Source organism: Montipora foliosa, chromosome 9 (genome assembly GCF_036669935.1).
Source record: "Montipora foliosa isolate CH-2021 chromosome 9, ASM3666993v2, whole genome shotgun sequence".
Lineage (NCBI taxonomy): Eukaryota > Metazoa > Cnidaria > Anthozoa > Scleractinia > Acroporidae > Montipora > Montipora foliosa.
The window spans coordinates 5,374,752-5,399,625 of NC_090877.1; the positions used below are offsets into that span (position 1 = coordinate 5,374,752).

Genomic DNA, 24,874 nt, shown 5'->3' on the forward strand with positions numbered 1-24,874 from the left:
AAATGCTGTTCAACGCTGATTTTCGGCAGAACTTTACATGAGAAGACGTCAATCTTGAAAAACAAAAATAAGCAAAAGTAACTTTCACCAAAAAGTTGTAAACGTAAAACAAAAGTTTACGCTAATCCTGGATTAAGTTAATCGGCTTTCGAGGAACCGGGCCCAGATGATCTGTTTCTGAGTATAAGACACAGTACACTGAAAATATTAAGATGCAGAATATAATCTCATGACTCGTATGGTCCCATGCATGCTTTCATTGTAAAACTATTGAGAAAATCTGCATATGAGGTCATAAGCATTAACACGTGTGCTGGTGGGAAGGGGGGGGGGGGGGGTGTGGGTGGGTGGAAAAAGCTGTACACTCCTGCTAGGATTCCCATTAGATGCCAAATTAAAATGGCCTGAACTGAAATAATTATTGCCCAAATATTGAACTAAAATGGCACCAGGTATTAGTGGACCGACCTCACCACTCTTGGTCTGTATGCAATGAACCCACTTTCCCCTGTCTCAGTCAATAAGTACATATTAAATTATTAAAAATATTCACCTACCACACCACAAGTTTTTTCACCAAGTCAGGGAGATTGCAGGTGACATGCATGTGTCGCTCACCAACAGCTGGAAATTCTAAGTCCCCTTGTACATTTCTGGAGTACATTGTATCTATCAGTTGTCGAAAAATTTTTGTAAAGTGATCTTACTATTTCATAGCAAATTTTATTCCAGGCAGCACATGAATATCAATGTACAAAGGGAGTACATACCTTCTATCCAAATGGCATGCATTTTAATATCCATTACTGGTTTTGGTTTAAATAATAATAATAATAATAATTATTGAAACTATACTTTAAAATTATATTATCAGCCCTGGTTGCCTTGTCTTAATTCAACCTTCAACCTCAAACGAGGTAACAAGGTCCAGAAGAACAGGGTGCATGCATTGCTGCATCCTCACTGTGTTTTACTAAAAGGTTTATTAATGTTGGTTAAAAAAGTAGTATTCCTAAATGATGTTTTCTGCTATCCCCAGGCCTGTGTCTTGCAATAATGAAGCACTAACTTGCCATCGGCTCCAAAGCACTAGAAAGCAAAAGAACACATAGTTAAAGTGCTACAATGACCAAGAAGTCACTTCTTCTTTTTCTTTGGATTTTCAAAACTACATTATCTAAACTCTAAGTGACGAAAGTTTTTAGCCCTGATTTAAAAAAAGACACCTGTTTATTTTATTTGGAATTTTCCTATTTAATGGGCCACCATTACTAACTTGAAAATTTTCAGGGAGCTGGAGTGAGGACAAAATGACATCAGAGACTCACTAGTTTAAGATATAATGCGTGCGTACGTACGCGGCTGAATTAATAAGCAGAACAGGAGTTTTGGGCTTTCGGACTTTTAAACTCATGTTTTACATGTATAACAAGCTGCATTTAAAGACTGAAATTTTAAGCTAGTAAGTATTGCCGTCACTTTTCCCTATATCCAACCCTTGGTCAGTTTTGAAAGTTAGTAATGGTGGACTGTGAAATTCAAAAAGCCTTTGGATAAAAATCAAAGCTCAAAATTTTGCCAGTCAAGTGTTAAGCAATCACACTTTCAAAATCTGAAACAAAAAGGAAGTGAATTTTTGATCATAATAGGCAAGGGCACTTCCCTTCGTGAGAACTGGCTGGCCAGACCTGTCAGTTTGGCAAGAAAATGTGACAATTTGAAGGAACACTTGCACGATAATCCCTTGCATTGTTCTGGACTAGTACATATCATCCTCAAAGTGTGTTAACTTGAAGGTGTTGTTGACTAGTCCTTCCAAATGCCGGTCTGGCCAATCAGTCCTAAGATTAAGATTTTTGCTTACTGTATGAATCCTAACCCTAATAATAATAACAATAATAATAATAATAATAATAATAATAATAATAATAATAATAATAATAATAATAACAATAACAATAATATTAATAACAATAACAATAACAGTAACAATAATAATAATAATAATAATAATAATAATAATAATAATAATTAACAAACTAGAGGAAAAGATCAGAAAGTATCAAGAGTTATGCTTCGAATTACGAGAATGACGAGAAGGATATACTGTTAAAGTGATTCCAATGGTTATTGGATGTCTCGGAGGAGGAATGAAGGAACTGAAAGTATATGAAAACGAATATTTGATAATGATAACGATAAAGAAATAGAATTAATAGCACACGAGATAGCTAGAATTAATAGCAAAGGAGAGGCAAAAGAAAGTATTGGGGCAAAGTGGATCCCTTATTAGAGAAATTTTATCTAGACTGTTGACATGAGGTTTCTTTGTTATTTAGCTGGTAGTTAAAGTTTCCCCCCTCCCCCCTCCCCCAATTCCTTTTTCAAATTCAAGGTTTGGCAATAGCGAATGGGAACTGAATTTTGTTCTCTTCCACACTTGGTTCTGATTTGTTTTAAGTTGTATGATGTTGAAGTTTATAATTAATGGCTATTATTGATACCTACGTTGTTTTTTAACGCTAATTTTCATCTGAATTTTTAAACATCTTCCCAACAAGTGGGATGTGTGGGGGAGACAACTAGCCAGGCCTACTATATGGTGATGACCTTTAATGTATTCTAGACTGCGGATATATTTAGTATATTTGAAATTTATTTATAGGAATTGGACAAAATTATAGTTGGTTAATAATAATAATAATAATAATAATAATAATAATGGCGACATGATAAGGTAGGCCAAGTTATCCATTGGAAACTCTGTCAGAAATTCAACATCCCATGCAAAGACAAGTGGTATGATCATGACCCTGAAGGAGTTATAGAAAACGATCAAGTAAAGGTATTATGGGACTTCCGAATTCAAACAGACCATCAAATTGAGCATAATAGACCTGATGTAGTTGTTCTTGATAAGACAGAAAGATCATGTTATGTGATAGATATCGCGTGCCCTTTTGATACAAGAGTGCTGGAAAAAGAACAAGAGAAAATGGAAAAATACCAAGAATTAAAAAGAGAGATTGGGAAAATCTGGACCTGCCGAAAAGTAATTGTTGTACCAATTGTCATTGGTGCACTAGGGACGTTCAGCAAAAATTTGAAAACATTGTTGAAGAAAATTGGACTAGATTGCACAGTATTACTACAAAAAGCCTCCTTGTTGGGAACGGCAAGAGTCTTGAAAAGAACACTAGACACCTAAGGCCATAGGTCGTGGCTTGATGCATAGTTTACAAACCACGTTAACAACATATCGTGTGAATGAACGAAATAATAATAATAATAATAATAATAATAATACTATTGTAAGAAGTACATAAAATGTTCTTTGATATACAAACTACAGATATGAATTTATAATCACTTTAGAATAGTTATGATGGTGAAATAAAAATAAATTAACATAATAGACCACATTTAACGAAACAGTATTCGACTTCTACGCTCTATTGGTTCAATATCCTCTTGCACTTAAATCTCCTGAGAATAATGAGACAAAGCCTGAATCAAGACCAAGCTCTAAATTTTACCACAAGGTTTTTCGGTTAGGAACAAATATCAATATATAAATAAATAAAATATAAATATCAATGCTTAAATTGTTAGATTGTCAATATCCTGAATGCAGTGAGCAAATGATATTCAATTCTAAGTTATTTACTAATAGTTTCTTCTAGCAATATACACTTACGTCATATAAGTTCTGCAATGTTTGGTCTGGAGTTGGTGCAAAGCACTGGCCTACATAAACAAACTAATGAACAAAAACATCAGGAACATGTGAGGCAGCCAAAAATGATAATGTTAATGATAATTATAATAATTATTCTTATGGTAAATTGAAGGTGAAGATAAAATGATGGTGATAATGACAACGACAATGTTATTAATTTTTCAGACTCCTATTGTCCAGTTTCAGGTTCATCAGAACAAATACACATATATTTACCCTGGGTTAGCAAGGACCTAAACTAGGACACCTCATAAATTAAAAAAAAATAGTGTTCAGTAACTAATAAACAATATTTTATTTATTGTTGAATTATGTCAAAATTCTGACAAACTGGATTAAGGTTCAGGTAATGAAAGCATCTCCTGTATTTTGAAACAGCAGTCCTTGTACATACAAAAAAAAAAAAATTAAACTAAAGGCTCCTGAAGAACATTGAACACAAGTGTCTTTAGGCAAAACATTTTGTAATTCTGTATGAAAATCTTGCCAAAACAGCACCTAACCTAACCACCTATTGATCTCATGGTGGACGTCAGAAGACTAACAGGTACCTACCGGTATGCCAGAAACTTGAATCATTCGTTCACTTGGGCCCAAGACTGATATTTTTGGGTCATTTGTTGGGATCACAAGAAATAAAATCCTTCCCTTCTTGCATAGTGATAATAAAAAAATAATTTTTTATAGCATCACTGATTGGTAAGAAATTATATGCCGTTTTGTAAGTACATGTAATCAAGAAAAAGAAGCAGCTCAAAGTCACTGAGGTTGTTTTCACTCAATGTCTGTTTTACATGTACAAAAAACACGATCGACCTTATTAGCAAGTCCTTGTAGGTTCTTTGGTGCTCCTTGTTTCATGTTTGATTTCACATTGAGTCACCAGAGGAACATAACATGCCTTCCTCAGAAAGAGCATTCATAGAACGGGGTCACTCTGCTGATTTACTTTTACTTACTAATGAATCTTTTGGCTGACACTTGATATACTTTCTAATGAACTCTATGATGTATGCCACTTGTTTAGTTCCATCCACTGTCCACTTCTTTTTCACCATGATTGGAGCATCACCAGCTGCTTTTAACAATACCTCCACTGAAAGAGAACAAAAAGATGAATGAATACAGTGTCATCAAAAGTAGTAAGCTGCAGCCAAATAGGGTGACCCATATATCATCATTGCCTGACTAATGGTATTGCTTGTGGGTTGCCATCTTGATTCTTCCCAGGTCTTCCCAGGTCTTCTTTTGTCGAAGTGCAAATTAGCCTACCAAGCCTCGATACCATACAGTGAATTGAAAAGAATTCTTGCTCTAAAATGAGGCTTGGTAGGCTAATTTGCATGTGGACAAAAGAATTATAAATGTGACCGACATTTATGAATAAGGTCTATAGGCCACTGTAACCAACTGTGTGAAGTTACAAGTAGGCATTATATTTATCAATGTGCTCTCTTCTCACACACAATTTCTGACACAAGATTGACATTAACATCATCACGCAAATATCAGCTTCAGATTGGATGAATTAGCCTTCTGTAAATTTATTGATATTGGATGTTGTCTCTGAAAAATAATGACCTCCTTGATAGCTGATAATGTCTCTGTGCAGATCAGGCAAGTGGGTGACTCAGCATTCACTTTGCCCCACCACAGGTGCTAAATTATGTGATGCAGGAGCAAACTTATTTCCAAGACTTCAAGTGCAAGAGGCACTTGCTATTATTATAGGAGTCTGCAGGCACATTTTTCTGAAGTGTTCATATTTTTGTTCTCTTTTCTGCCAGGAAGACTTTTTGGATGGGAGGATTCATTTTCCAAAATTAAGTAACAGAATGATCACCCTGCGAGCAGAGCCTCCTTTTGTCTTTTTCTTTACTGAGGAGGAGAAAAGTAGGCTCTGCCCGAATCGCGTCAACTCTTTGAAGCCGCCGCAGCCCGAACTTCTGGACTAGTCAATCTTGTTTTCTCTCGTCAAACCGGTTTTTCCAGTGCGAGCGTCCGTTTAGTGACAAAACCGATGGTTATAATTGAGCCCGCTGGCATGAAAAACCAAGATGGCGGCGAGATCTGGCATATTAGGCTTGGGTTCGAGACTGTATCCTGGCAACATGCAGCGCATATTCAAAAAAGATCTTACTCGATTCATGCAGAGCCTTTCTCGAGAACGCCAAAATCGAGCAAGCAAAAGAAAGGCTCTGCTAGCAGGGTGCAGAATGATTCTTCCAGTTTTAAATTTGCATCTGATCACAAGTTTTCAAATTAAAAATAGTACAAATCAAATTAAACCTTTGGTACGCAGTCTACAACACCATAAACTTTAAATCATATTAGAAGACTGTCATTTAGGATAATGCAAAAAAAGGCTATTTTAAGACTGAAAATCCAATAGCAAGAGGTTCCATAGACTTTGAATTAATAAGACAAAAAGTCAACTAGTTAATTAAAGTGCCACAACATCAATTAAGTCAATATGTTCAAAATAATACAATGCATTTAAATTTGGAACGATAGAAGTGAGATAAGTTGGGAAATAGCCAGCCAAAAACCGCTAAAAATCTGTCTGCCATTACTCGGATGGCATTGGAGAAGCCTGCGATATTTTGTAAGCGGTCTTCACGCAAGACTTGGCTCGTGACGTCATACGCGCATCGCTTCGTGGGCGTTTGACAAAGCGAACAAGGCGATCAAGGAGCAATGTATATATTATAAGTAAAAAGCAACTCGGTGATCTCTCACATTTCATAGACGGCATGGGAAATTAGCTGCATTTATTTTGAACGTTGCGCATATGACGTCAGACCCCAGGCGATCCCGCGAGACCCAAGCCTTTTCCTTGCTCACCGTCATTTGCTGTTCGAGTAATGGTGGACAGCGAAAACCGAAAAACTATGTTACAATAATTATACTTTCCGTGGGAATTTTGAGATAAAAATTGGCATGATACCTATTTAGTACGTCTATTTTCAAAATCTAGAGAAAAAAGGACATGCAAAATTTTCACCGTAGTGGCACTTTAAGCTTTTTTGGGGTGCCCAGTTGTTCTATGAATTTTTCACTCAAAATGATTACCCTATGGAATCGAACACAACTTTGTTAACTTTGCATTGGTTGAAGTAAACTCCCAGCTTCCCCTACTCAGGACAGAGTGGGGAAAGGGCAGTTACAAAACACAGGTCACAGGTCACAGGTCTCCTGTGGCCTGTGTTTTGTACCTGCCGGCGGGAAATGATTGCTTTTGACACTTGGTCAAGTGCTCCAAAGGGTGGGAAAAAAACCAGTTAATTTCTCCCAAACTACAAGTCAAGTTATTTGAAGTTGTTTTGTTTCTTTTGTTTACATAATTTCTGCTCCGGTACCCGCAGAAGGAATGATTGACATACCTGCCAACTCCCAGAGTACAAAAGTCTGGAGACATTTAAAAATCTTTGCATTGTAAGAATGTCATTTTCGACAATATCTGAATACTCTCCGAAAATCACCTGAAGCCCTTCGGAATGTTCCCGAAGTTTCTCGGTTAGAACAGCAATTGCTATTGTTCCCATAGCCAAGCCAACTTTCTACCACATATTGCACAATTTGATTGGCTGATTTCTGACCAATTATGGTACTTGTTAAATATAGCCTATATCAATTTACGTTTTCCAAACCTGAACAGCTCAAATGAGAGCACTAGAATCTGCTTCTTGTTTTATTTTCCTTTTTGACGTCTCAAAGATAACGAAATTAATGAAAAAATGTTGAAAACGGCCACGATAGGTATTTCCCGGGAGATTTGGTGCTCTAACCAGGAGACCGGGAGATTTGATGAAAAACTTGGAGACTCCCGGGAAAACCGGGAGAGTTGGCAGGTATGCAATGATGTAGTTCTGGACTCCAAAGGCAAATTTGAAAGACTGCAAGCTGGAAGCAAGTTGAAAATGTGTGAAGTTTGTAAAACAAAAGTGACTTCTCTTTTGAAGAGATGAGTCCCTTGGAGGTGGGGTTGTCTCAATAGTTGGGCATTTTCCAGTTTGATCGCCCTGGATTGCGAGAAGGTGCTGGGGTTACAGGCGGGGATTTCCGTTGACCGGTGCATTATTTCCGCAAATCAATAATTCTACTTTCTTTTTCGGTGGCTTCACCTTACCTTTCTTTTTAGACGACTTCTTGGAGCAATCAGTCCCCTGCGCTTGGGAGGTTTGATTATTTGCAGGTTGCATTGGTTCTGATATTTTTCTTTGTACTTCGGGCGGATCTGCTTCTTTTCCTTCTCCTCCTCCCGCGTCCGCCATTTTGAATTTCCGAAGTTATTGATGCGCATGATCTCGTTGCTACAGAGTTGAGTTACGCGGGCTCCGTACATCAAAATGGTGGTATGGTTCCCACCTGATAGACGATAGACAGATAATAATTATGCCTCGTGGAGTGAAAGCTGAACGCCCAGTTCCAACCGAATCAGTAGAGGTTAGAATACTGTATTTCAGTAATAAGCATACTTTTTGAGTAATTTAAGTCGAAAAAAACTCATATCCAGAACTGAGTCCTTGGTTCCAACCCAAACTTCTTTATATATAGCTACAGTCTCAGACATAAATAGTTGGGACACTTCATGTCAACATCTTCTGTTCCCTCCTTGTGCGTTCTCTGCCTCTCTCAATGTTGTTTATTGCAGTACAGTCGCCAAATCTTTCACACCAACATTGAGAGGGAAGGAAGAGGCAGAAGTGTCCCAATGTTCTTTATTTTGAGAGGGTAATACATGATTAACCCAGTAAAGAATTTTCTAACACATGGCCCTCTGTAATACAAAGGTCAGACCACAACACCGGGAACACTGTCCCCTACTCTTTTCGAATAGTGTGTGGGATCTTTAACGTCCCACAGAGTTAATGAACAAGGGTTGTGAGATAGGACCTCCGGCTTATCGTCCTTATCCGAGAAGACTAGAGAGTCTAACCATTTGCAGATGTAATTACAAAGGCAGCACTTTCTCCTCAGTTATTTAAAGACCCTAAGTGTTGGTCCGGCTGGAGTTGAACTCACGACCTCCCGCGTGACAGCCCTTTGCTGTCAACCCCCGCCCCCCTTTACAGCAATTAGTGGTAAAATACGCTTAGGTATGGATGATATGAGCTTACTAACAGTCTTGATTGGTACGGAATAAAAGGTGTTAATAACTCGGGTCTTGAACGCAGGATATGATTCTCTGGTAATTTGTTGCTCAGTGACCTGTTTCTCTAGCTTACGCAAAATTTTAAGGCTTGCGCTGAATACATTGTTGCGAACTGGATATTGCTAACATTAAGGGTTTCTTTATATAAAATTATATGAAAAAAAAAAGAAAATGACATTCCAAAATAAACACTGCTTAATTCCTCCCCTTAATTATATTAAATAGAACATCCCCAAACTTAGGAAGTCACAAAGTGCCCTATATATTAACTGCGTTACTTGTGACCCCAGCACAGTTCTATGTCATAATCTGTTAACACCTACTCAAATTCTTTACATTCCTTCTCCAAGACAGTGTCAGACTTTAATAGTTGGGACACTTGTCAACATCTTTTGTTCCCTCCTCGTGCATTCCCTGCCTCTCTCAATGGTGTTTATCGCAGTTCAGTCACCAAATCTTTCACACCAACATTGAGAGGGAAGGAAGAGGCTACAATCTGGGTCAAAACACTTTGGGACACTTGTCAAATTTTGGGCGAAAAGTAGAGAATTTACTGTAAATGTACATGCTTCCATCGTTACATGAGCAATGTGTGCTCTTCTTTCGCTGCCTTTTTTGTGCCGCCCTTCCCCCCAGACAATGTTGAAACATACCAGCGATTGATGAACGGATCTTGAGTTTGGAGACCGTGAAAAATCAACATTGTAATGGGGGGAGGGGGAAAAGCGCAAATTGTCCCAACAGTTTTGACCAGGATTGTAGGTTACTCGGATCAGGCTGTCGGATACTCTTGACAAATCAATGCTATCACAAATGTAAAGAAGTTTGGTTGGAACAAGGGCTCGCTTCCAGATATGAATTCTTTCAAAGATCGGGCTGTCAGATACCCTTGACAAATCAAAGCAATCACAAATATAAAGAAGTTTGGTTGGAACAAGGGCTCGGTTCCAGATATGAATTCTTGCGAAGATCAGGCTGTCGGATACCCTTGACAAATCAAAGGTATCACAAATGTAAAGAAGTTTGGTTGGATCGATCAAGGACTCGGTTCCAGATATCATATTTTCGACTTAAATCATTCAGAATCTACATTTATGGTTATTAATCGACAACGTTTGCACATCAAGTCAAATTTATCCTTATTACCTTACTATCCTTATTTTTACTGATTACTAAATTTTATTTTAGTTGAAAAATATATTTATTTTCATTTGAATGTTATTTTAAAAACTATGATCAGCCCCTACAGGCATCTACTGTTGTGATTCTTCATCCTGGTTCAACCTCCCTGTGGCTTGGCCGTGCCACTGACCACCTACCGCAGAGCATTCCACACGTCATTGCATGGAGGAAACCTCCGGAATGCCCTGTGGAGCTTCCAGATCAAAGCCTACTTGTCAGAGATGGTATAGATTGTCCAGACAGTGAGACACAGAGAGAGCTTGCACTCAGTGTAATTGAGCAAGCAATTTGGTCAAGAAAAGCATCATCTGGATCAAAGAAACAGCAAGCCACAGTTTCACAGGTCATTTTCATGATCAATGAAGTAAAATAATTTTATTTGGTTTTATTTGGTATGACAATGCTGTTGTTTTAAGTATAAGTAAGTTACTTTATTTATTCATATAAGTTATCGCATATGAGCAGAGACTTTAAATGTAAACTGAGGTGTAATAAAGAAAACAAAGAAACATGCATGTAGTGTTGAAGTTGAAAAAGAAGAAAAAGAAAAATATGGAAACATAACGCTGTAAATTGATTGCTTTTCACAGAATATAGTTGCATTCAAGTGAGGATGATAGTGACGTCCATTTCAATTTTCTCCTGAAAACATTTATATTCAGACTCTGATGTTCTTATGTTGTTGGGCAGATTGTTCCAATGTTTGGCCACTCGAAAAGTGCAGGACTTGAAGCATATAGGATGTATTTGGTCTTGGGAGGAGCAGCTCAAAATGGTTGCGAATACTATTCACTGCTTTGCAGGATGAACATTTTCTGAATAATATTTTTATGATTCCGTGCTTCGTCATGAATACTGTTGTAGACCAGAATGAGGGCTTGTTCGATGTGTCAATGTTCCATGTTCTTTTAGTTCGCAATCTTCAGTACTTAGTTCTTTGTAGGAAGTTGATGTTGGACTATTCAGTAGAGTTCTCAGAGCAAATGCATGTATTGTTTCTGGTTTAGTACAACTCTTCAAGCCTTCCTGATTAAGTCTGGTTTGTTCACACTCATTCTGATAAATGCTATTCCGGATTGCATAGTTTCTTCAGTTCTAAAGCTGGTACACCAAACAGACTATATCATAGTCTGTTTGACAATAGTAGTAGTTACAGTGCGACGCGCCTTGCCGTTGCCACCTAACAAAGTTTAATAAAACTTATACGCCAATCAGGGTGAGTGAATTTGATGGACAGTCATCCCTCCTTGCAAAGTTCGCACAGTTGTAGTTGGACACCATTGAATGGGTTGTTTGAGTTGACGTACTTACACGTAATTGTCAAATGTGAAAGTTTGTTGGGTGGCCATGGTATTAGGCCTGTCGCACTGTAAAGGAATAGATGCATGCTACCCAAGTACACTGTAAGTCTGGGCTTTGAAGTCAGATAATTTGTAGCTGTCAAACCTTTCCAGTAACTAATCCACATAAGAACTGGATGTTAATTATCTTCTTTAGACTCTCAAGGGCACATGGTGTTTGATCATTGTACTGTTTGACTTTGCAGGTGTCAGCTTTCAATGCTAAAGTAGAAGCTGAACAGCATGTTGATGAGGAGTCTTCCATTAAGTGGACTGACACAAGCACAGAACCTCCCATTATTGTTGGAGAACCTGTAAGTTTAGCAGCATTGTAGATGAGGGCATTTTTAGTAAGCTGTTCATCTTTCCTTAGTCCTAGCAGTCTTGTTGTTTCGTGTTTCAGGCCACATTTTCACTTGTCTTTGCTATTTTTTTCTTTCTTATTTCTATCTATTGTAAATGTTATTTTCTACATACGTGTATTATCAGCCATTTCTCCTTGTAGCTCAGGTGGTAGAGCAGTGGTTCATGATCTAACCCGAAGGTCGTGGGCTCAATTCCCACCCTTGTCAGAGTTTTTCTCTGTCCTTATGTGGGCCCAATTCCATTTGTAGGGCTAACGCCCACATAGTTTATATGGGTAGAAAACTAGTGCTTCGCGTTACCCTCCAATGCTTAATTCTGTTGAAGTATTAAGTGCTACACGGCCAACATTTGCAAAAAACGTAACCCTTCCTTGTACTTGTACATATCCATTGCTGTGAAATTGACATCTTAAATTCCCACAACCTGCTCCTGTCTGACCTTGTAGCTCAGTCGGTAGAGCAGGGGTGATCTATCCCGAAGGTCCTGGGTTCACTTCCCACCCTGGTCAGACTTTTTCTCTGTCCTTGTGAGGGCCCAATCCCATTAGTAGGGCTAATGCTCACATGGTTAATGGGTAGAAAGCTAGCTCTTCACGTTTAACTTAGTACCCTCCAATAGTTAATTTCGTTTTTTCTCGAGATGTATAACTTTTCTCAGATGAACTTACCTAGGCAAACTTTTTTTTCTGGGTCTTTTGTTGTTTAGTTTGTCTGATGTAAAGATGGACACAAGACGCATAATGTGTCTCGACGAACTTTCCACTTTAACATGTCTTCGAACATGCACTGAACTGGATAGTTGGTCCATCACCCATTATGTGTCCTGTGCCCATCTTTATACTTGACGAATTTAACAGATGCAGAAAAACTATTTGCCCAAGTTCATCTCAGACAAATAATATTGCTTCTTATAGTGTATAATGTATAGTTCATCCCATCTTTATACTAGACACTGATAACATGAGAGTCAGACTTCATAACTCATCTGGCCAGATTGTGTGTCTCTGGTATAAAAACAGCCTTTTCCATTAATGTTTATAAATTTATTATTATTCTATATGTTTCAAATAACCTTTTACTGATGGCTGCAGTGAGGCCCAGGATGTGTGAAATAGGCAGCTACGACAAGTGGTCAGCGTATGGACTTGAAACCTAATGGTCCTTGTTTGAATGTTCCCTGTTCAACTCCCTGACAGCAATAATATTGTAAAAAGCCGACCCATATGCAAGCTATCAGCTGAGATTGTAAAATTTACTTTGATTTTATTCATACAGACGTTTGTTATTGTTATTGGCTGTGACTTGCTCTTTTTAGGGAATAGATGAACAAGAGTCTTTTAAAAATTTTAAAAGTTGTCACTGTTTTTTTAAGGCTCTGTATATTCATCCAGATGATTCATACACACTTCACTGGCCAATGAAAGCAGGACGTTTGAATCTGCACAGTGGTCCAGGTGGTTCACTTACGGCTGTCTGTGCTGATCTGGAGACTCTATGGGCTTATGCTATTCAAACGCACCTCACTATTCCACTTCGAGACCTTGGGGTTGGTGTAAATTGTGGCAGATTAATGTTTAGATAGTTCAAGATCACCTTTTAAAGAAATTGTGAGTTTTTTATTGTTTGGACTTGATTGGTAAGAAGAGGAAGTTGCAGGCTTTGTTGAAGAATTGGGGGAATGAAAAGTGAAAGACCTGAGTTCATTTACATACAATGTACAATGTACACATTCCATTTGTAGTGTGAAGTCAGGTGGAAATTTTCCATTACCAAACATGATAGTACCCTAAACACCGGTTGATAAGCAGCATCCTGAGTTTAAAAGCTAAAGATTTAAAGAAAGGAACATTCTGATGAAAATTTGTACCTGTACATGTACTTCATTCTGTGAATGTTAGCTTAAATTAAAGTCTGTGTCATTTTGGACCGACCATTCAGTTTATTTGCACTCTATAAGTAAGACTCAAATACACATTTTAGTCTTCCACATTCTATATAAAGAACATGACAACTTGTTCAGATATGTACATGTAATTAGATGCATGACAGTGAATTCCAATAAGTAGCACAAAGTGTCCCCTTTTCCCCAAAGTCAACATCACCCGTGTCTCGGTATACAACCTGTAACACAATAAATTAATATCACAGAGTGTCCACCAAATGCTGCTCTGCAAGTTAGAAGAAGCAGCTGCATTTACCCGAACAGTAACCTAAAAATAATGCCAACCTTTACCCTTGCCTTATTGATGGAAACGGGTAGCAAATACGTAGACTTAAAGGGACACCTCATTTTGGATTTCAAAAATTGGGCGTACATCTAATTAATTTTATTTCTGACATAAATGAACTTGTTTGAAAACAAGACTGCTTTTTCTGGTGATTTTTACCCCCATTATTTTTCAGTGTGAAAGCTTTCAAATCCGTGATGTTGACAGTTCGTTATGAGCAAGTTCTTTGCTTAGTAACCAGGCACTTGGGCAGTTATCTTATGCAGTATCTGACGATTTTTAGTCAAGAAAAGACTTTATTTCTGGGATTGGGGGTGATTATGGAAATTTACAGATTTCTTGTGAGATTTTCTTGTAGATAAGCCACACCCCCAATTTTGGACGAAATTGTGCACAGCTTATCTGCCGGTGTTTATGGTCATAACCAAATAATAATAATAATAATAGTGCAGCAAGCTCAAACTTGTCCCTTTGTTTAAGTTTCTGATCAGTTTTCATAAAGAATTTGGGACAGAAAGGTGCAGATAATGGAAATATTAACATTTATCTGGATAATGAGAGGATTACACAAACTTTGTTCTCATGTAGTGTAATAATCTTGCTATTCTCACTGCCAAAATTTTCACAAAATCAGCTGTGTGGAATTTTCTACTTGACTTTAGTGCTCTTGGGAATAGATCATCAGCCCAGGTTTTTTTTTGCTTATTTAAGATTTTTTTGTCCCTTTTGCCAAGTTACGTGCTCGGCCTCAAGTAGCAGACATTTTTCACTCCCTCCTCCCCTTAGGCAACGTTCGCTTCACCTTCCTTACTGTCTTGGGACCTCCTGCCTAGGCTAAATTTTGCCACCCATATTTTAATTCTGCGAAGGGAGGTAGTGTCTATGTTGCCAGCGAGGATGGTTTGCTGTGTTAAGTTTGTGGTTTTCATTTTGATTTTATTTTTCACAGTATTATAGAGCTGTTCTTGTGGTTCCTGATTCTTTTGAAAAGAATCACATCAAAGAGATGATGAACATCTTGCTTTACAAACTGGGATTTTCTTCTGTCATCATTCACCAGGTTAGAAAATACAGGTGAATTTTAATGCTACCAACATCCATGGTGATCAATGTCAGCATTACATTTGAATGGGATATTTGGAGAAAGACAAGATCTGAACATGAATATTTTGAATTTCCCTGCTTAATTTTGATCAGGTCTGTTTGATATAGTTGCAGAATATGTAACATGGAGTACAGAGGTTAACTTTGAAGTGAACATTACGCTGAGCGAGCTACTTAGTAGTAATGTTGCAAAAATGTCTTAAGGACGGTGCCTACTATTGTTATTGCGCATACTTTCTGCGCATCTCGAGATACTCGAGTTTCCTATCGGTGAAGCTCACTAATACAGGGATATTTTTGTGCGGTTTAAAACTATCCGGATAAAGTAGATCTTAGTAAGTAGTCTTGGTATCCAAAAAGAAAATTGGGGGTAACCATGCATTTTTGAGAGATAATTAAGCCTCAGTTTGAAAAAGAACGCCGTACATTGCGTTATATTTTAAAGCTTTTTACAAATATTATTCATGAATTATCCTGGAAAAATGCGTGGTTACCCCCAATTTTCTTTTTGGATTTCAATGACATTTGTCAAGAGCTATATTTCCCGCATAATCATAAACCGGGGCTAAAATACGTTTGAATTAGTAGGCACCGTCCTTAAGCTAAAAAGTGATTTGACTGAGAATTTAGCGTAAGATAATTCAGGTGACATCAACAGGATTCCAACCCATGACCTCTGCGATGCTGGTGCAGTGCTCTAGGGGTGCTGGGATGGTGCAGTGGTTAGAGCCTCATGTCCTTTGCAATGAAAACTCTGAAAGATTTCGTTATCGCTGTTGCTTGTTGCCTGACCGCGGTGACTTGTTCTTCATAACATCCAGAATTTTTAACTGTCCTGTTCCAGTAGTGTTTTTCGCACCTGGTGAAGTTTACCGTCTTTGAGTCCAACACTTCTGACTTTTCATCGATGCTGTGTTGAAGTTTTAAGTGTGCACTCATGCTTGAAGTTCAACCGGCACAATACTTGAAAGTTCCTGAGCAAATTTTGCAGAGTGAGGACAATATGCGAGCCAGCGAGTCATGCGAGCCATGGCTATGAGCCATGAGAGCCATGACTGCGAGTCATGTGAGCCATGACTGCGAGTCATGTCAGCCGTGGCTACGAGTCATGTCAGCCGTGGCTACGAGCCATGAGAGCCATGACTGTGAGTCATGCGAGCCATGGCTGCGAGTCATGCGAGGCATGGCTGCGAGTCATGTGAGCAATGGCTGCGAGTCATGCGAGCCATGGCTGTGAGTCATGCGAGCCATGGCTGTGAGTCATGCGAGCCATGGCTGTGAGTCATACGAGCCATGGCTGCGAGTCATGTGAGCCATGGCTACGAGCCATGAGAGCCATGACTGTGAGTCATGCGAGCCATGGCTGCGAGTCATGTGAGCGATGGCTGTGAGTCATGCGAGCCATGGCTGTGAGTCATGCGAGCCATGGCTGTGAGTCATACGAGCCATGGCTGCGAGTCATGCGAGCCATGGCTTCGAGCCATGAGAGCCATGACTGTGAGTCATGCGAGCCATGACTGTGAGTCATGTGAGCAATGGCTGCGAGTCATGTCAGCCGTGGCTACGAGCCATGAGAGCCATGACTGTGAGTCATGCGAGCCATGACTGTGAGTCATGCGAGCCATGGCTGCGAGTCATGCGAGCCATGGCTGCGAGTCATGTGAGCCATGGCTACGAGTCATGTCAGCCGTGGCTACGAGCCATGAGAGCCATGACTGTGAGTCATGCGAGCCATGGCTGCGAGTCATGTGAGCGATGGCTGTGAGTCATGCGAGCCATGGCTGTGAGTCATGCGAGCCATGGCTGTGAGTCATACGAGCCATGGCTGCGAGTCATGCGAGCCATGGCTTCGAGCCATGAGAGCCATGACTGTGAGTCATGCGAGCCATGACTGTGAGTCATGTGAGCAATGGCTGCGAGTCATGTCAGCCGTGGCTACGAGCCATGAGAGCCATGACTGTGAGTCATGCGAGCCATGACTGTGAGTCATGCGAGCCATGGCTGCGAGTCATGCGAGCCATGGCTGCGAGTCATGTGAGCCATGGCTTCGAGCCATGAGAGCCATGACTGTGAGTCATGCGAGCCATGGCTGCGAGTCATGTGAGCAATGGCTGCGAGTCATGTCAGCCGTGGCTACGAGCCATGAGAGCCATGACTGTGAGTCATGCGAGCCATGACTGTGAGTCATGCGAGCCATGGCTGCGAGTCATGCGAGCCATGGCTGCGAGTCATGTGAGCCATGGCTACGAGTCATGTCAGCCGTGGCTACGAGCCATGAGAGCCATGACTGTGAGTCATGCGAGCCATGGCTGCGAGTCATGCGAGCCATGACTGCGAGTCATGTGAGCGATGGCTGCGAGTCATGCGAGCCATGGCTACGAGCCATGAGAGCCATGACTGTGAGTCATGCGAGCCATGACTGTGAGTCATGCGAGCCATGGCTGCGAGTCATGTGAGCCATGACTGCGAGTCATGTGAGCCATGGCTACGAGTCATGTCAGCCGTGGCTACGAGCCATGAGAGCCATGACTGTGAGTCATGCGAGCCATGGCTGCGAGTCATGCGAGCCATGGCTGCGAGTCATGTGAGCGATGGCTGCGAGTCATGCGAGCCATGGCTGTGAGTCATGCGAGCCATGGCTGTGAGTCATGCGAGCCATGGCTGTGAGTCATGCGAGCCATGGCTGCGAGTCATGCGAGCCATGGCTGCGAGTCATGTGAGCCATGGTTACGAGTCATGTCAGCCGTGGCTATGAGCCATGAGAGCCATGACTGTGAGTCATGCGAGCCATGGCTGCGAGTCATGCGAGCCATGGCTGCGAGTCATGTGAGCGATGGCTGCGAGTCATGCGAGCCATGGCTGTGAGTCATGCGAGCCATGGCTGTGAGTCATGCGAGCCATGGCTGTGAGTCATACGAGCCATGGCTGCGAATCATGTGAGCAATGGCTACAAGTCATGCGAGCCATGGCTATGAGCCATGAGAGCCATGACTGTGAGTCATGCGAGCCATGGCTGCGAGCCATGCGAGCCATGGCTGCGAGTCATGTGAGCAATGGCTGCGAGTCATGCGAGCCATGGCTACGAGTCATGTGAGCCATGGCTACGAGCCATGAGAGCCATGGCTGTGAATCATGCGAGCCATGGCTGCTAGTCATGCGAGCCATGGCTACGAGTCATGTGAGCAATGGCTGCGAGTCATGCGAGCCATGGCTACGAGTCATGTGAGCCATGGCTACGAGCCATGAGAGCCATGGCTGTGAATCATGCGAGCCATGGCTGCTAGTCATGCGAGCCATGGCTGCGAGTCATGTGAGCAATGGCTGCGAGTCATGCGAGCCATGGCTACGAGTCATGTGAGCCATGGCTACGAGCCATGAGAGCCATGGCTGTGAATCATGTGAGCCATGGCTGCTAGTCATGCGAGCCATGGCTGCGAGTCATGTGAGCAATGGCTGCGAGTCATGCGAGCCATGGCTACGAGTCATGTGAGCCATGGCTACGAGCCATGAGAGCCATGACTGTGAATCATGCGAGCCATGGCTACGAGCCATGAGAGCCATGGCTGTGAATCATGCGAGCCATGGCTGCTAGTCATGCGAGCCATGGCTGCGAGTCATGTGAGCCATGGCTGCGAGTCATGTGAGCAATGGCTGCGAGTCATGCGAGCCATGGCTACGAGTCATGTGAGCCATGGCTACGAGTCATGAGAGCCATGGCTACCAGCCATGAGAGCCATGACTGTGAGTCATGCGAGCCATGGCTGCGAGTCATGCGAGCCATGGCTACAAGTCATGTGAGCCATGGCTACGAGCCATGAGAGCTATGGCTGTGAGTCATGCGAGCCATGGCTGTGAGTCATGCGAGCCATGGCTGTGAGTCATACGAGCCATGGCTGCGAGTCATGTGAGCCATGACTGCGAGTCATGCGAGCCATGGCTACGAGTCAGGTGAGCCAACATGGCGAGCCATGCGAGTCAACATGCAAGTCACACAGTTATTGAAAGCTAACGCTTTTAAAATGGGTGCTTAGACTTAATAATTGTTTATCAGCACTATTTGAAATGGGTGCTTAGACTTAAATGCGAAATTAGCATGGCTCGAGGTCGCTGGCTGGCAGATTGTCCAGCCCCAATTTTGCAGATAGTTTTAGACTTGTGTGTTGTACCGTCTTTAGGCAGAAAACCATAATATTTCCACACAGCGGACATAAAAGATGCAGGTGGATTCACAATCGCTTGGTCATTCATCGCCATGTTTGAGAATGTAACAATGAGCGTGTTGCACATGGTTTGCCTTATTTGGAAATTCTCAAGGGATGGTAAAAGGGCAACAGTTTTACCAAGCAACAGAAAATGGAGTACGAAGGACTGCATGAATTGCAAATGTCTAAGAGTTCTAGATTCTGATTTCACAGTATGATAACTCACTGGGGGCACAATGGGAAAGAAAATCGAAACGCGGAATCAAAGATTCGTGAATCGAACCGAACGGTCATAATCGCGATTAATTGAGAATTTTATTAATTGTTACACCACTAAGGATCACTTGTCTCACTTTCGCGTATAACCTGCACCTCAAACATAAATTTCAAATTAAGCACCGTTGGATGGGATTACTATCTAGACAGGAATGCCCTATGCTGTATGCCATGCGAATTCAGGCTGGTGTAAGTTGTGGTTATCATTCCTGTCTCCCACATCTGTGATCACAAGTTGGCTGAAATCCAGTTGATGTCAACCTGACTTGAGTGTTTTTCTTTGTGTTCTCTGGTTTTCCTCCCTTGTCAAAACCAACTCCCAGATACTTACATCTTTCTGGGGGTGGTGCTATGCTCCAGGATCATATAGTACATGAACGATTAATAAATGAGACTTTACTTCCCCATCAGAAATATACGGTTAATAGAACGTGACCATACTAAAAGGGCTATTCATGTCTTGATCGTTTTCTTCGTGCTCTTTGTAATTGGTCGTTCAAGGTCATAAAATCAATGATCTTGTTGTAAATAATATGAGGACGTAAAGGCCTTGTTCCTAGATCTCAGATTACTTGTATAACGTACATCTGTATTGGCCAATAATCTCTTAAGGCCTCATTACTGCTAAACAGCACGCGTAATGCCTACCTGCTACATACTGGAACCCATACAACTAGCTATTTTAATAGACAGAGTCTAGCTGTAAAGCTGTCCAAGGTCTGCTTGGCAGTTTGTCGTCTATAGTAAACCAATTAGCTGTTTACAACTTGTTAAAGTTTTTTCCCCTCCCTCCCTTTGGAGATTGGTTGGATATTATCGCTTTGCCTTCATTAAAACTGGGTCACTCCTGCGTGGTGTGGTGAAGTCTGTGCAGTGACTTCCCCCAAGCTTGTTGGCTTGTTTGCCTTTGTACCACTTGTACATTGCTTGCTAACCAATACTCTTGTCCGAATTCGGCACGTACTGTTTACCACTCAGCTCGTAGTGCTGGTGAGATAAGTGAAGTTGTTCTATGTCACGCAATCTGGAAATTGCATAGGCTAAGCAGCTGCAAGGTAGTGTTCCCCTCAAAAAATGCCAAAATGTCTGTTGTCTTGTTTTATTGCGCCTTGCTAAATATGCATCACCCTTGTACCCAGCGTCTTCGTTCGCTTTGACCAGTGATCGGGAACGATCAAGCCAGCATGCGCAGTAAGGAATGAAGACTCGAGGTACGAGATTGGAATATGCGTTTAAAAACTGATTATACTGATACCAAGGAACAGTGACATTAATTATCATTTTTGGTTGCCAAAGGTTTCTTGTACGAGTATATGCTTTTGTGCTCGATTTTTCATTCAGCTATGCCCTTGTAATTCAGTCTTCAGACAACAAGGAGGATATACATGGTCAATAGTATTATTGCTATTATTTTACCACTACCTGTATTGAGTCAAATTTCACAGCTTTGATTTCTTCTTGTTACACATCAGTTGAGGCCAACCTATGACCAGTAGCCTTGACATGCTACAGTATAAGTATGGTTATTATTGTGCAGTTGTTAATTGTCATGCCTTTAGGACTGTAAATAAAATGGTGGGACATTTGCAATGCTATTACAGGAGATGGTAAGAATTCATTTCAGAACAGAGTCTTTCCTTCTTATCTTCAGGAGTCAGTTTCCTCTGTGTTTGGGTGTGGTTTAAGTGCTGCTTGTGTGGTTGATGTAGGAGATGAGAAGACCAGTGTATGCTGTGTTGAAGATGGCCTGGTTATTCCTAGTTCTAGGTATGTGTTAAAACACATTTCTTAAAGCATAAAACGGTAAAAACAAATGATAAAAAGATAAAATCCAATGTTTCGGAGTAGTCATGACTCCATTATCAAAGAAAAATTATACCAGGTAATGCAAATTACAACATTTAAAGCGATTTTTGTTAATTCTTCTGCCAACATATACATGTGCTTGTTATACTGCATGAACTGAGTTCTGATGGACAAGTTAAGTTATGTCATCTTCATAAAATTAGTGATGAAACCTTCAAAAGTTAATATTGTTTATAATGACAAAGTATCAAGTTTACTTTGAGTCTTATCATCTGAATGGAGAGATTAGGGCCATTTATACGAGGGAAATTAAATAAGCCACAACTTACACTGGTACAAAATCGAAGTTCACGGCTTGCTCCATCCGCAGCTAGGTTTAAGCCACGGCTTGTCCTGGCCCAGGGGTTTCGGGCTGTGCTTATCTTTGAAATTAAGACAACAGACTCTCAGAATAGTTATTGTGATTTTTGTGACATCAGATTGTGGCTTCAGTATGGAGGCCGAGACATTACAAGAGCTTTTTACTGGCTGCTCAGAAGGGTAAGCTTAATATGCAAAACATGACTGATAGGTTATGGGACCAAATTGTATTTACAGACTGTATAGTGGATGTGCACTCTAAGCCACAGTATATCAAGGTAGTTCACAGGGGGACCAATGTTATAACTACCAATAAATGAAACTTCACATGGTAAAGACCTCCAGCTTGTTGGAAGCAGTTTGCTGGCTATTCTACAGATTACAAATGAATTGGATTCAGGGCCCCTGGAGGCAAATCCAACCAATGTCAGAGGAACATTTTTAACTACCTGCAAATCCAACGTCGTAAGCACTGGAACATGGCAACGTTTCCTCAAACTTTGCATGCGTCTTTTTTTGAACCAATGAAACTGCTATTAATAAAACCCATTTACCCTTCACCTGTCCTCCATTAACAAATAGAGTTGTCTGGCATTAGACAATTAACAATGGTTATCGTGCGTTCATCGAGTTATGGATGCACACAGGAGGTTTCTAAACACGAACGAAGCGTAAGAGTTGCATGAGGCGATAGCCAAGTGCAACTCTAGCTACCATAATTTTCAGACAATTGAGCTAAATTAAAGCATCTCATAAACAAATTGGTGAAGTCAATGACCATCACTGGAGTGTGCCGAGTTTGAACTCATGTTGATGTAAACATTTCAACTGTGCAATTGTTGAAGAGGGATCCAATGAAGCTGCAGCACATACATGTATTCTGTGTTCTTGAGGAAATCAACAAGTTGTTTTCTTAAATATTTATGGCTGGGCCAGGAAGATTAAAACTTCCAGGTAAGAATCTTCTGGAGAGAACTCACTGCAGTTGCAGAGTTGAGAATTTTGCCGAATTTTACAGCCCGTATTTTTGTTTGTGTTAGATTTACAATGAAGTAGAATAGTTACCTTTGAGTGTTCCCACAGATCAGTCTACAGTTCTCTTCATTTTTTCAGAATGCCTTCAGACCTCAATAATTTCATTTATTTCTCTTTCTGCTAATTCACTAAACAAGAACTTTTCACACTGTTTTTGGTGGTTTCTGGGGCCAAAAACTCCAATCCCACAGAAAACTTCAATAGCTCTTCTTCCTTTTCTTCTGGTATGTCTATAAAATTTACCATTTTCTCCATTTTTTCGGATAAATAATAATATTCTTGGCGATGGTCAGGAGCTCATAAAAAAAAAAATTGCTTACGCCATCACTGTGCATCCATAAGATTATGGAGCATGCTAATGACATAGGCAAATTGCGTGGCTGAGATTGGGTGACTCTGCTGGCTATGTTATAAAAGTTTATAAGTGTCACTCTCCTGAAGGAGGACAAAGGGCTAAGTTGTAATTAAAAAACCCATAACTTTATTGGCATATCATGCTTCTAACACACTTGCTTTTGACCTGTTGAGAAATCTTTTGTACCCACAACTTTCTGAGGCAATCTTGCATGTACTTCAACAGACTCAATGTACTAAGCTAGCATAGAGACTCTTCCACAAAGCTCATGATTTTTCTCACTTTAATACAAAGTTCCAATGCTCATTTCTCTCTCACAAAGGTCAGTTTCCCTTACAAAGAATGTGACCCTGCCAACAGACTTGATGTACTGCTCCTGCAGGAACTGAAAGAAACATTTTGTCATCTCAGTGAGGTATGTTGGTGGCTGTAGTGTGTTTAGGTTGCACTTAGTGTGTTTAACAATCTCTACATCCACTCAAAAACTATGTATGTCCCCTTTAACAAAACTGCATTCACAAAGAGTTCAGATTAAACTGCACCTTTTTGCTTAAGTTTTGGGCTAAAAATCGCAGGTGCGGCTCATACACGAGACCATTGCTTTCAGAGGGAGTAAACTGGCTTGTAGGGGTCACAAATTGAAGTGAAAACTTTCAGTAACTAAAGATTAATTAAACATATTGAAACCTGTTGTTGATCACTGATTTTGGTAGAAGTTGTGGCTCCTAAAGGAGCCGTTTGTTTGCATCTTCAGGTTCTAAACCCAAATCTTGCTCGCCAGTACCGGTAGTTCTTTCAAGCGTTTGATTTGCACTTAAATTGTTTGTGACATGGAATCTCTGTTCCTCTGCACAGCTGCTTACAATAGAGACCTTTTGCAACAAATTTATCGGGCAATGTCGCCTACGACCAATCACCTCAACACTGATTTCTCCACTGCGGGAGAACTAGCGAGGCAAATGGCTGCATGTCTCTATAAACATGATATCCACGCACAGCTGATGCAAAAGTGACGGGAACGTTTCCATGTCCAGACTTTCCTCGTTAAATGGCTGCGTGTTTACCAAGCAACGTTTTGCATTGTTCTCCTGCGCTTTTTTCTTGCAAGTTCTATCGTTTTCATTTCAACTGTGAGCTTTCGCAATGAAGACAACTGTTGTCAGTCACAGAGAATAGGAAATTGATTAAAAAGGTATTTTATAGAGTTGATTAATTAACTTATTACTGTTGCTGGAAAGTTAATTGTTAACATCTGTGAACAAACGCCCAACTTTTTTTTACAAGAGTGCTTTTTTGGAGTTCTTCTTTTTTCCAAAATCATGCTTGAAAGTTGGGGGTGCGGCTTACACACAAGTCTACAGTATTCCTTCCAATAAGCAAAGACGCACACAGTCAAAATTGATGTGCTTGACTCATTCAGTCCTCACGATGCCTCCCATTGATGAGTAACACCAGAAACTCATAAGGGTTGAAACGTGTAACGGCCCCTTGTGTGCTGGGAAACAAGCTTCTGAATATTCAATTTGCTAAGTACCATATTTGGAACAACAAGAGCGAGGGGTTTCCAAATATGGTACTTAGCACTGAAACATTCAACCAATCAGTTTGCACTGAATATTCGGAAGCTATGAACGCACGTTACACGTTTCAACCCTTATGGGTTTCTGGTAACACAGAGTAAAATCTGTTAAGTCTCACTCCTAGGAGTCAATGGATTAACTAAATGA

At 40.7% G+C, this 24,874-nt stretch overlaps 2 protein-coding genes across 2 annotated transcripts in view; one reads left to right on the forward strand and one right to left on the reverse strand.

Moving 5' to 3' along the window:
- Positions 1 to 703: 703 nt before the first annotated feature.
- LOC137969584 (ubiquitin-like protein ATG12) lies at positions 704 to 8,028 on the reverse strand. The gene is made up of 4 exons (XM_068815892.1): positions 7,869 to 8,028; positions 4,699 to 4,835; positions 3,698 to 3,760; positions 704 to 1,089 (listed from the first exon to the last, which is right to left on the reverse strand). The coding sequence occupies exons 1-4, from the start codon at positions 8,011 to 8,013 to the stop codon at positions 1,030 to 1,032; spliced, it is 405 nt and encodes a 134-aa protein (XP_068671993.1). The 5' UTR covers positions 8,014 to 8,028; the 3' UTR covers positions 704 to 1,029.
- Positions 8,029 to 8,035: 7 nt separating this feature from the next.
- The window catches only part of LOC137969582 (actin-related protein 8-like), a 23,808-nt gene continuing 6,969 nt past the window's right edge, over positions 8,036 to 24,874 (forward strand). The window contains exons 1-8 of the mRNA XM_068815890.1: positions 8,036 to 8,185; positions 10,135 to 10,419; positions 11,623 to 11,730; positions 13,154 to 13,327; positions 14,959 to 15,069; positions 21,243 to 21,358; positions 21,877 to 21,937; positions 23,470 to 23,562. Coding sequence (XP_068671991.1) covers positions 8,135 to 8,185; positions 10,135 to 10,419; positions 11,623 to 11,730; positions 13,154 to 13,327; positions 14,959 to 15,069; positions 21,243 to 21,358; positions 21,877 to 21,937; positions 23,470 to 23,562 — 999 coding nt within the window. The 5' untranslated portion in view covers positions 8,036 to 8,134. The remainder of the gene's footprint in view (positions 8,186 to 10,134; positions 10,420 to 11,622; positions 11,731 to 13,153; positions 13,328 to 14,958; positions 15,070 to 21,242; positions 21,359 to 21,876; positions 21,938 to 23,469; positions 23,563 to 24,874) is intronic.